The sequence below is a fragment of the Daucus carota genome, chromosome 4 (assembly GCF_001625215.2).
Source record: "Daucus carota subsp. sativus chromosome 4, DH1 v3.0, whole genome shotgun sequence".
NCBI lineage: Eukaryota > Viridiplantae > Streptophyta > Magnoliopsida > Apiales > Apiaceae > Daucus > Daucus carota.
This window is the reverse complement of record NC_030384.2, coordinates 27,445,824-27,458,049: the sequence shown is the minus strand read 5'-3', so window position 1 is coordinate 27,458,049 and position 12,226 is coordinate 27,445,824. Positions and strand designations below refer to the sequence as shown.

Here is a 12,226-nt window from a genome sequence, read left to right as displayed (position 1 = left end):
ATCCAAATTCTTAAAAGTTAAATATATGTAAATTGTCACATTTAAATTCAAATATAATTTATTTCTAATATTTCAAAGATATCTATACTATCTATTTATACTATAATAAGCCAACATGGGTTTACAAACTTTTGGTTTGATAATCTCCTTTATAACTACAAGTCGGTCACATGTAGACTTCTTTTACTCTTACAATATTAAAGAGTTTTATACCGTTCAAATTACAAACACTTGTGATGTAATACAATATAATTAAAAAAAGCTCCACCATTATTCTTTTAAATATAATTTATATACTATATTATAATAAACCGATATTGGTATAATTCGTAGTCGTCCAAAAAATGTAATCAATTGGTAAATATAATCTGGTTAAAATCTAATTCACCAATACTAAAATACTAATAAGATGATGTTAAAATTTAAATTATAATTAATAAATTACGAATTATATACTCGCCGTGCTTCGCACGGGTTAAAGCCTGTAAATTTAAATATTCTATCAAAAAATAAAATCGTGCCTTAAATTTAATTACATTAACCTTCACCTTTAAATTAAACTACAGAAACTTTGCATGTTTGATCTGATATCAACACTAGACACTTTTGATATCAACACTAGACACTCAACACTAGACACTTTAAGATGTAAGTGGTGAATTAAAATACGGGTTGCAACAATGTGACCATCAATATCAGTGATTTTAAATTCCGGCGAAACATTAAATTGTTATAACCTCAATCATGTCCATGCTTTTATATTTTATTTAACCTCAAATTTGAAAATCACTGTCCAAAGATATCGTGAGAGGACATAATATCCAATTTTTACATCAAAACTACGTCAGGGCTCGAAGGCCAACCAGTGCAAAATTTATCATCCAACTTTTCCAGCTCAACTACAGTTCAAAAGTTAGTTGGCTGATAAAGACTTTATGATACCATCGAGTTTATGATTAACATATTCATAAAAATCTCTGTCCAGGCCAAAAGGATTCACTAAGCTGCTCTTGTTCTTCTAGTTCTACCTGGGTAAAGTCAGAAAGAACAAACTCATATCATCATATGGCCTATCATACAAGTTCCTAACAAGCTTCTCATGTCCAGTAGTTGAGGGACACCGATTTCAACATACTTCTCTCTTAGCGGAAAATTAACGATACCTAAAGTGTCTCCATCAGTTTTGAACTCAAATTTCACTCATCCATTATAGTGGGATGGGCTTTTCAGCATAATTTCAAATAACCAACACAATCTCATCTACATTGCAAAAATCAACACAATCTACTACTCCATAAAACAGGTTTCGGGGAAATACAGAAATTCATTCCGCACACAAATCTTGAGAAGAAACTGCAACCATGACCAGTCAAAACAGTCAGGAAAGTACAAAATACTATATAAACTCCAGTTGGTCTTCTGATAAGATAACTAGTAAAAACTTCGAAGGGATATCAACCAAGAAGCAAACATCTTTAACTGAAACACACAATGTGCCTATTCAAGATGAACAAGGCCGAACACCAACATCACCTATAGTATTTTCACAAGACTTTATCAATACTTAATCTAAAGGACTTTATCAATAAGACTTTCACAAGCTCCTGCAGTCCCTGCAAACTCCTGTGTCAGATCAGCACCATACAACCTGTACACACATTAATAGCAAAGTGCCGTTAAAAATTAAGTACCTCAATCCTTTGATGCAGGAAAACCAGGACCTGCATTTCTAGACAGCAATCATTAGTGATCAAACAGATAGCATGAGAAACATAGAGCTGAATCACAAACCAGCTCACATGTGTCACTAATCACATATATCTGCACGAAAATACCAACTTCCAACTTCCAAGAACCTAAACTCATCTGTACACTCGTAATATTAAATTAGGTGCAAAAGCTAGAAAATCAACATCAGGAAACTTTAAATACTATCCTTGCCTGCTACAAAACTTTTATTCGACAATGGATATAAGGTGTAACCTAGACAACAAGCTTGTGATCACACCATTAAAGCAGTTACGGAAGAAAAAGTTGAAAAGATGCACTAACAATAGACTGTATGAGTTGGAAGGACTGCAGGTAGAATCTGCACAAGCATCTAAAATATTAGCTGTTACAGATTGATATGCAAAAAAGAACAGCAATCAAGTTTTATGCCAGTGCCCATTCTATGAAAACTTGGAAGCAAACATATTTTATCTAAAACCAGTAAATGCTTGCATTCCCAGACAATAACAAATGTATACACATACTTCATTACAGTTCGAAACAGTTAATTGTGTGTAAACACTAAACACATCTTCATTTTATGTGACCATGCAAAATAGCATGAGGGTCAGTAGGTTCCAACATGTCATATGGCATGTAGAACCAAAACTAATGTATTAGTATAGAGTTGGTAGTATATTCTTAACAAATAAAAATGTATACTTGTATGGTTTTCCTTCTTAACAACAGAGCAAGAAAGAATAGTGTTTTGTTTTGGGAAAAGTTAAGTTGAAAAGTAATATAGTGGGTATATATGAAAGGTAGAACTTAAAATCAAACTCTGGACTTCTCTGAAGATGCCAATGGGCATAGACGCTAATTTATAATTTAAGGATAAGAATATGGATGAAAGCATGAAGTAGGCCAAATAATAAACAAAAGAAAAATACTTCACAACCCAAATCAATGTACTGTAAACCTGTACACCATACCTGCACAGTGGAAATAGGCTGTAAGCCATATTTAAAGCATCATATAGTCGTTTTTATTGCTTTGCTTGCTTATAATGAGATCACTGAATAATTAATGACCTATAAGTGACATTAACTTGAGAAAGAAGACTAACCAGAGGCGAACTATTTTAGTAATATCCGCTGTCCTCTCGCGGATGCTGATGATGATAGTGATCACCATTATGCTTCTGTCCCTCATAGTCCATCCCATGTTCGCCAGTCATGGTATGCTTCGCAAGTTCTGCCTGATCCCTTTCCCTGTTCCATTGCTCAATTTTAGCTCTCCTCTCTTCACTGCCTTCTCTTACAGGACTACGATGCTTTCTTGCCCCTGGACTCCTGCTCCGACCACTACGGCGCTCAGGGCTTATGCTCCTGTATTTCCTGCGGCTTTCATGATGATCCCTATCCTCATACCTCCTACCATGGCGACTGCTGTGTGAACGATCGTCATAGCTTCGGTGCCTGTAAGGACTTCTGCTACGGCTACGACTGTGCCTGCTTCTGTACCTACCAAATAACTGTCGCCTCAGCTCCCTGAAATACTTTCAAGTATGTAAATACATTACAAATATTAAACATGCCTTGCGTAAATTTAAAATGGGAACAAAAGGAAGTGCGAGATTGATTTACCTGCCGATTTTCTTCAAATGCATAAAGTTGCAGTACCCACCACGATTGCAAATATTCTCCTCATATTGCCTACATGTGGCTTCACGAAAGTCGGTTACTGGCGAATAATCAACAATGATGGGCCGTCCTGTGGAGTTGATTAAATATATTGCACAAAAATATGGTAAGTTCATCAACAGAAGATTGAAAAAATACAATTTATACAAACAATGTCAATATAGATCCACAAAAGTGATAGTTCTTACCAGCATAGTATCTTCCTGTCAGATTCTTTAAAGCATTTGAGGCATGTTCTTCTTCCCTAAACTGGACATACACATTACCCACCTACAAAGCCACAAAAGAAGCATTATATTATATTATACGCGTTAAATACTAAGACAAAAGAATGTAATATTTTGAGTAACATATGCTCATCAAACTTCTGAAAAGCTCACCATGTGATCTGCAAGATTGTCACAAACATTCAAGCTCTCAATTTCCCCATACTTGTCCAGCTCCTCAAAAAGATCTTCATAGAAGTCCTATAACCATAGAAAACACAGAAATTAAGTAAAAACTTCACACACTACTTTATCAACTGAGCATTAACATCTTGTAAAAATCAACGAAAAATACTACTGAACACATAATCAGATATCAAGATCAGTCCTCTGGTTCAAAGAAAATTATGAACTATATCTGATAAACAGTCCTGTTTCTGTAACAGAAACACACATCAAATACAGCTTATTTTCATCATAAAATTCTAATCAAGATCCCACAAAACAACAATGTCCAATGGTTTGTATCCTCCACCTAATGGACTTTAACATACATATCAAATGCAAATGCAAATATATTCTCCGAATTACATTGAAAAATGTGTACCCGCAACATTTCCAAATACGAAAACAAAAACATCACATTACAAAACCAATTAAAGATACACTCGCACACTAACATAATCATCACAATTTAAAAGCTGTTATATGCAAAGACATGTCAAACTACAATCCATCACACTCAAACAAAAATCACATTCACATATATTACAAAATCCGATTACAGATACAAAATCACCACATAAAACAATCAATCAATCATCATGCACACAAAAACAAAGTGATTAAACCTAACAATACACGAATAGCAATTGCACTAAAATAACTACAAATCAATAGCACCTTAACCGAATAATTTACATCAAGTCCATCTTTACATTACTCTATCCAGATTAAAACTGAATTATACCTATTGCGTTAAATTATTATTATATCAATCATCATACACACAAAATCAAAGTAATTAAACCTAACAATACACAAATAGCAATTGCACAAAATAACTACAAAGCAATAGCATCATAACCGAGTAATTCACATCGAGTCCATCTATACATTACGTTATCCAGATAATAACTGAATTGTACCTATTGCATGAAATTATTAATATATCGAGACACGAGATCACACATAAACCAGAATTGCACAAATAATAACAATTGAGAAGACATGATTATGCAGATAATAACTAAATTGTGGCTATAATGTTGAAAAAAATCGAGAAAATTAAAATGAGATACCTCGAAGTGATCCTGCATTTTCTTGGGATCGAGAGGGTTGCCTTGAGCATCAACGCCAGGAGTGATCATATCGGGGCGCTGATACATGTTGGAGAGCAGGAGCGTGGGGCTCACACTGGGCTTGGTGTGGAGCCTGGAGCAGCGATCGCCGTGGCGACACGCGCCGATCTTGAAATAGAAGGGGCAGTTGACACGGTCCTTCTCCGTCCCGAAAATCGAGGCCAAGTGCTCCGCCATTGTGAGGATTTGGTGTGGTGATTTAGCTAGGGTTTGGTTTTGGGGGAGATGGTGTGTATATGAGGCGGGGTGTATTGTACGGTGTAGTGTTCTAGATGCTTCTGGGTTTTCAATTACGGTGTGGGAGTGGATTGGGCCGGGTTGATTGATTGATTGGGCTGAAGCCCGGATCCTATTTAGACCACTCAATTTCGATGCAGAACTAGGATAATAATAATAATTTATACTATACTATAAGCCAACATAGCTATAATTTGTAATCGTACAAATTTTTGGTAGTACTCTCGCTCTGAAATTAGAATTTTATAACATGTACAGCTTTCTAACTCTTTTTCATATACTAAAAACACTCATCATAATACATCATCATATAAGAGAAAAAATTATAATGATGTTAAAAATAAAGTTATAAATATAAAATTTTGAATATCTTTTTTGTTTAAAACAAGATCCTTCGTATAACTTTTTTAACTCGAAATCAGTTACACGACAAATATAGTATCTACATATTAATAACAAAATATCTATAAATAGATAATAAATTGTAAAAGCTGATTTTTTGTGAGAAAATATAATTAGTTAGTTTATATAATTTAATTAAAAGTCAAATCATTAATTTTTTACTAATAAAATAATATTATAATTTAAATTATAAATAATAAATTACGAATTATATACCCGTCCGTCGTCCGTTCGCACGGGTTAAAGGCTAGTATATCTAATATTGTAAATTGTATATCATTGTTCTCCAATAATATGAATTTATTCAATTATTTGTGTGATGTTTAAATTTGAACTTTCAATACATAAATAAGAAAGTATACAAAATACAAAAACCAATCTATAAGTCCAATTACCATATTTCTTTTCACTTTTTAAATATTTATATTAAAAAAATACATCAAATATGTTCGTAAGAAGAGGAAAGTATATGTTGGTGGTCGAAATTTCAAAATTATAAAATGATGATAATATATTGTCTTTCATTCATCAAAATGATGGTTATGGACCACTTTTTTTAAGAAAAAATCTTCATTTTCTCTTTGAAATGGTCCTTAATTTATTTGAAGGATAAAAATAGTATTTAGTCATTTTTTTATAAATTTGTAATTCTGACTACTAAAATATAAAAAAAGATACGTTTTTTGTTCATTCTCTTGTAAGAACGTTCTTGATTTCTCCCTTTTGTTAGCCATAAGGCCATAACCATATACATAGAAAATGAAAAACAAATACTTCAAAGTGGCATCTTAAATGTAAAGCTAGTTGCACATAATAAAGTATTCTACAACTTGCTAAAGCCTTGCCATACTGCATTGATTTTTGCTAACTTATTTCACTCTGGAGCTGAAACAAACTACAAGTATAACTCACTCATCCACAACAAAACAAGCAACTTTGAAGACTAATCTATCTCTACCATACAGCGGCTGCAATTTTAGCCTTCTTCAACCTTTTACAACTGACTGACTCCTAGCTAAGACCACCACCAGTTTGTTCTCCAGTCGGCTCACTTACGTGACCATTTCTAGAGGGCCTCAAATGCAAATCAATGCTGAACAAAAAGCAGGCATATGTATATGTTACGTGGAACGGTGGAAGGAAGAACTTGCATAGTAAGGCCTTGATGCGATGTATGTATGCAGTTCATGCTTTCCATGCGTATCAGCTTGGGACAATGGTACCAATGTAGCCTAATCCCACGATAGAAAATGTTATTGTTTGGAGGAACATGTAAACAAAGTAGTTGTTTTTCCCATAAAGATAGTCATAGCATCCGCAGAAGAAGAGGAATGCTGCGAATCCCAGCTCTGTAACGTGTATTCTGGCAAAAGAAACACACTGTATTAAATCTGAGGCCTAAATGCTTGATGGTGCCATCAGAACTCAATAAAAATTAGAAGAATTAGACAACAAAAGTGTTGTTTATGAGTTGCACTAATCTTAATCCAGCTAACTATCACAGAGCAAGCCGAGGAGAGGAAGCATCCAATTCATCTTCCGGATGAAGCACAAATAAATTATCTACGAGTCAAATCTAGAGAATACAATACTAAGTTTGATTTGGTATGTGGACATCTTATCTGCCTATGTTTATCAAAAACAAGTAGATGCATATTTAGTGACTACATGGCAAATGAAAAGGAAATCAAGGAAATCATACAAAAAAGTATTCTCACCTGTCTCCTATATTGAAGTTGAATTTCTTAGCTGATTTTTTGTTCTTGAGAGCATCTCCTAGTTTCTCAGTCACAACCCATTCATTAGCCCTCTTTGCCTCAAATAATCCAATAAAGGTTGCCTTGGTACGGTGGAATGACATCACATTTTCAAACAGGATCCAGTAAAACAGTAAATGGATTGACCTGCAAGATCCAGTTCAGCAAATTAAGAAAAACGATGAAGAAAACAGAGAATGGCTTCCCATATATGACAAAGAAGAGGTTTCAAGACCCGGGGGTTCCAACTGAATTGAGAGTGGTGATGATGCAAGGGATATATATGGCTCCCCATTTCGGAACATCAATTTCAGGAACCATGATGGTTAATGGAAGGACGACACAGAAAAAGAAAAATGTGACCATATGAGCTATGATCTTTCGTACAAAGAAGAAGCTGTAAATCACATAAACCTTTTTCCAGAAGTTAACTTTCTGCAACAATTAAGAAAAAAGTTATATAAAACAGACCGACTTAATTCCAGAAACCGCAACTGAAACACAAGAGTTATAATTGACATACCTTGTTCCTCACAATTTCCATCACCATTTTTCTAAACAAATTGGCAGGACCACAAGACCATCTGTGTTGCTGATATCGGAAGGCCTTAAAAGTACTAGGAAGTTCACTTTTTACCTATTACAAGTTCAGTGCACGAAATTTATAGCCATATAAATTACTACATTATAAAAAGCAATTCAAATCCTTGTCAATTTTAATATGTAACATTTCATCTAAAAGTAACAGATCTTTAGCTGGCTTGAGTATATCATACAATGCATGATGAAATTGATCAGTGAAAAGTACCTGAAGATCGCCAAGGTAAACAAATTTCCAGCCCTTAAGACTAGCCCGAACAGCAAGATCCATATCTTCGACTGTTGTTCGATCTTTCCAGCCACCGGCCTCATTGATGGCAGCAATTCTCCATATGCCACCAGTCCCTGCACGCGGATCAACCACAATGATATCGATCTGTCATTATATATCACAGAAGAATATACTTTGTAGAGAAAAATATATGAATAGGACATTCATAAACTTGAATGTTGCATTATTACATGGTCCCAATATAATTTTTTGTAAAAGAGCTATGTTTTAGAGTAGAAGCCTTATTGGAACTTATGAAGGGACTGGACCACAGACCAAAAGACTCATAGGTGATAAACTCAAATTGCTGATAATTAAGGTTTAAACAACATTGAGTTCAATCTCTACCAGGAACTGCAGACCAGTAATTCAAAACGGCCTTAGCTGCCCTGGATATTCTAGGAGCCTCGGTGATACCAGACACCCGTAATATAAACTAAGACGATCGCCATCACAGTTCACACTATTTTAAGTAGCAGATGCTAACTTAGTTCTAAACAAACTCTAAAATATTTTTAAGAGAACTTTAAGAAATATTTTTACAGAAGGTGAAAGGTCATTATACAGTGAGTGTATTCAATTGGCATTTTAAAGATTTTTTTTTTCATTTATGATATCTGGGTGGATTCAACTCGGATTTTAAAAAATTATCAGAATCGTGGGGTATTCAATTATGATTTTAAATTATGTGATACAATCTAGGTATTAAGTTCGGAGGAGACAGTCTGATATCAACAGTGCCATTGTTCAATCAAATGTCAGACTACTGCAAGATATATAGAACTTCCCAGAAGTTGAGACAAAGGAAACCTCACTTGAGTCCTAAAGCATTCAAAAAAAACAGAGAAGATATTCAGATAAGTTGTTGAAGGGTAGGTACCATTAAAACCAAAGAAGGCATGAGTAGCTGAGCCCACTTCTTGCTCCACTGTAAAATGGTAATCTAGTGACATCTCTTGCATTCTTGTCATCAAGCACTCATTAGAATTCACTGCAGTACAAAACAAGAAAATACTTAGCCTTTTCCATTAATCTGATACTCATCAAGAACACCATAGTCATTATATTAAGTCCTCTATATAATCCTTATTTGGTCCTTCATTCTCCATTACATATCGGATGTGGACCAATCCACGTCGAGTTGCAGCTAACTTTCCGCGCTTATTATAGTTAAAAAATATGACAATTTTCCGCAAAAAGGTACTACAGTGTGTGTTGTCATAGAGAAACTCCACGTAGGAGAGTGCAGACAAATCACACATAAACACAAGTTTAGTGTAGACCCAAGTGTCGGCAGTTGAAGGAAGCCAGTGAACTTCCCATTCATAGACCACGTCAGACCACATTTAATGTCTCTAAATATCTCTAATGCCAAATGACAAACCTACCCCTCAAATCTATACACTCTTCATGCCGATTAATCCGGGGAACTCACTTTCTCTTCCAGAAAAATCTTTCATACCAACTTCACTATAAAAAATCTATTGTATTCAGATACTATCATGCCAAAGTCAATATATACATTTTATAGTAATAGCGTATACATTTGAATAAAGGCTTACTTTCTGTAAAATATTCATTGCAACAACATTTAGCGTTAAAATATGTGTCGAGCCCTCGTTAATATAGAGGGAGTATCCAGTTGCATTAAAGATTACTAAAAATCCCAATGGAATTCTTTTAAAGTACCAAACAATGATACAATACTAGTCACTAGACCACCGACACTCCTAAAATCTTCAGAAACAAACATTAAAAAGTTAGAAATGTAATGTGTGATTCACAGAACTGCAAAAGTACAGAATCTAGGCACTCTTCTTCTGCAGATTGTACAGCTTTGAACAATAATTTATCTAATTCTGCAGAATTAGTAATGTACATTAATTTTCAAGTTGTGCAGTGTACTTACCGAATCTCCATCTGGCTTGAACAAGTGCAATTTTAGGATTGTGCATGAGGAATGGAATGGACCGTCGGAGAAAATCGGGTTCTGGCCGGAAATCAGCGTCGAAAATCGCCACGTATTCGCATTCTTTAACGTAATCACGCTTTAATCCTTCTTTAAGTGCACCAGCTTTGTAGCCACCTCTAGTTTCTCTGATTTGGTAGGTTATGTTTAAGCCTTTAGCTGCCCATCTTTTGCATTCTTTCTCAACCATTTCCTAAATCACCAATGCATTGAAATCAACTTAAAACATAATGCGACCTTCTGGTCAGACGGTATCTCTCTCGTTTTATTTATAGAAAATCGAGAGTTCGAATCCTGTCAAAGACAAGATGATGTATACCTTAATAATCGGGTCAGTTGAATCGTCGAGAACTTGTATAACAAGGCGATCAGCTGGCCATGAGAGATTACAAGCAGCCCCAATAGAGATTTTGTAAACCTGCATCACAAAACACATTATTAAAACAAGAAAATTACCAAAAACCAAGAAAAATTAGTAAGGCCTTAAAATAACAACATAAGCCCTATGCTCCAAAAATCAAGAAAACTAACCTCTCTTTCATTAAACATAGGGATCTGTATAAGCACGAGAGGAAAAGTAGAATTCCCAGCTTCTAAATCATCTTTCATTGGCTCCCAGTTGTATCTTTTCTCAGGCTTTTTCCAAAAGAGTTTAACCAATATAATGACTATTCCCATGTATAATCTCTCAGCAAAGAGCATGAGTTCCATAGCTAAACAAATAACCACAGCTAGTTTAAGCAATGGTACAATTAATGGGGTCTTAATGAGCTCCCAGAGCAACCCAATTTGAGTTGCTATATCCACTGTTGTGCCCTGGAAAGTCTCTGGAATGAAACTTTTACCTGAAACTTGAGCCATTTTTGGCCTGAGAAACAGGGGAAAACAGAGGAAAAAACAGGGGAAAACAGAGGAAAAACAGGGGAGCTCTGTAGCACCAAGTGGATCTATGAAAATACACTAGAATTTGAGGAATGCAATTTGAGGTTTTACTGCAATGGGCTAGTTTGTATCTCTCTGCTTACTCTCAGTGACATAGTAGAAAAAGAGACAGAGCAGTATTGATGTACTGCCCCAAGACAGAGAGTAAAGACTGAAGAGAGTGAGTAATGGAGAGAGACAAGTGGAGAGATTTTATAGTCAATATTTTGGCCAATTCTGCTGTACTATAATATTTTTTTTTCATGTACTTTAAATTTTTATATGAATTCTGAGCTCCTTTTTGTCAATTTACATATATTTTTATAAGCAACAAACATCTTATCAAAGTTTAATCACCGTGTAAGAAGCTCACTTTAAAAATTATAACGTAGAATTGGAAAAAGATATATTGAATATTCATGCATGCTGATGCGAGGCATGCTGAGTCCCGGCTCAATTAAAAAAATAAATAAATAATTCTTGATCTTTTTTTTTCCTTAAGCTCAATATCTATTTTAATTTATGATCCAACTAATTTAGAATAACTAATGAATAATTATGATAAAAAATTTTAGCACCAACTCATTATAATTTCCGGTTTCCTAGCGATGCTAGTAATTTTTGTTAATTTCTAAAGCCTCGAATTTGATCATTTCGTCATGCGTCAGTAGATAAAACAGCAAAGGAGCAACTAGAAATGTCGATTAAATGTGCAGAGAAAGTAATGTCGGTAACAAAGTAGCCAAAATTTGGGGGAAATTCATGTGAGATGGGGCATGGCTTAGCAGCAAAAGAAGAAGAAAGAGCATCAAGTGGCCAATCGCAGAGAAGCAGCTAGAATTGTACTCCCTCCGTCCCAGTCAATTGTATACGTTTCTTTTTCACTGCTCGACACGCTTTTTAAGGCTCTTATAAAACATAGTTCTACAACTTATTTTTAAGATTTTCTTTTTTTATATAAAAGTATAAATGTTATATTTTTATACAAAAAAAGAAAATCTTAAAAATAATTTACAGAACTATATTATATTGAAGCATTAAAGTCCGTGCCGCGCCCCCGTCCCCCAATGTATACTATTGACTGGGACG

The 12,226-nt window shown here is 34.7% G+C and overlaps 2 protein-coding genes across 8 annotated transcripts; both read right to left on the bottom strand.

Annotated features, from left to right (window-relative positions):
- Nucleotides 1–1,377: 1,377 nt before the first annotated feature.
- LOC108218997 (splicing factor U2af small subunit B) lies at nucleotides 1,378–5,266 on the bottom strand. 7 transcript variants are annotated; one of them, XM_064091517.1, is made up of 7 exons: nucleotides 4,921–5,262; nucleotides 3,794–3,880; nucleotides 3,602–3,683; nucleotides 3,357–3,483; nucleotides 2,837–3,260; nucleotides 1,692–1,721; nucleotides 1,378–1,613 (listed from the first exon to the last, which is right to left on the bottom strand). In XM_064091517.1, exons 1-5 carry the CDS (start codon nucleotides 5,155–5,157, stop codon nucleotides 2,852–2,854), a joined length of 942 nt encoding a protein of 313 aa, XP_063947587.1. In that variant the 5' UTR covers nucleotides 5,158–5,262; the 3' UTR covers nucleotides 1,378–1,613; nucleotides 1,692–1,721; nucleotides 2,837–2,851. The 7 variants fall into 7 exon arrangements, with proteins under 7 accessions (XP_063947587.1, XP_063947589.1, XP_017247707.1 ...); XM_064091519.1 differs by lacking the exon at nucleotides 1,692–1,721 and having other exon boundaries at nucleotides 1,378–1,648; nucleotides 2,837–3,233; nucleotides 4,921–5,265; XM_017392218.2 differs by having other exon boundaries at nucleotides 1,378–2,702.
- Nucleotides 5,267–6,400: 1,134 nt separating this feature from the next.
- On the bottom strand, nucleotides 6,401–11,324 carry LOC108218990 (glucomannan 4-beta-mannosyltransferase 2). The gene is made up of 9 exons (XM_017392203.2): nucleotides 10,748–11,324; nucleotides 10,536–10,634; nucleotides 10,157–10,409; nucleotides 9,128–9,238; nucleotides 8,185–8,321; nucleotides 7,900–8,013; nucleotides 7,612–7,811; nucleotides 7,338–7,523; nucleotides 6,401–6,982 (listed from the first exon to the last, which is right to left on the bottom strand). Exons 1-9 carry the CDS (start codon nucleotides 11,075–11,077, stop codon nucleotides 6,823–6,825), a joined length of 1,590 nt encoding a protein of 529 aa, XP_017247692.1. The 5' UTR covers nucleotides 11,078–11,324; the 3' UTR covers nucleotides 6,401–6,822.
- Between the last annotated feature and the right edge of the window lie 902 nt (nucleotides 11,325–12,226).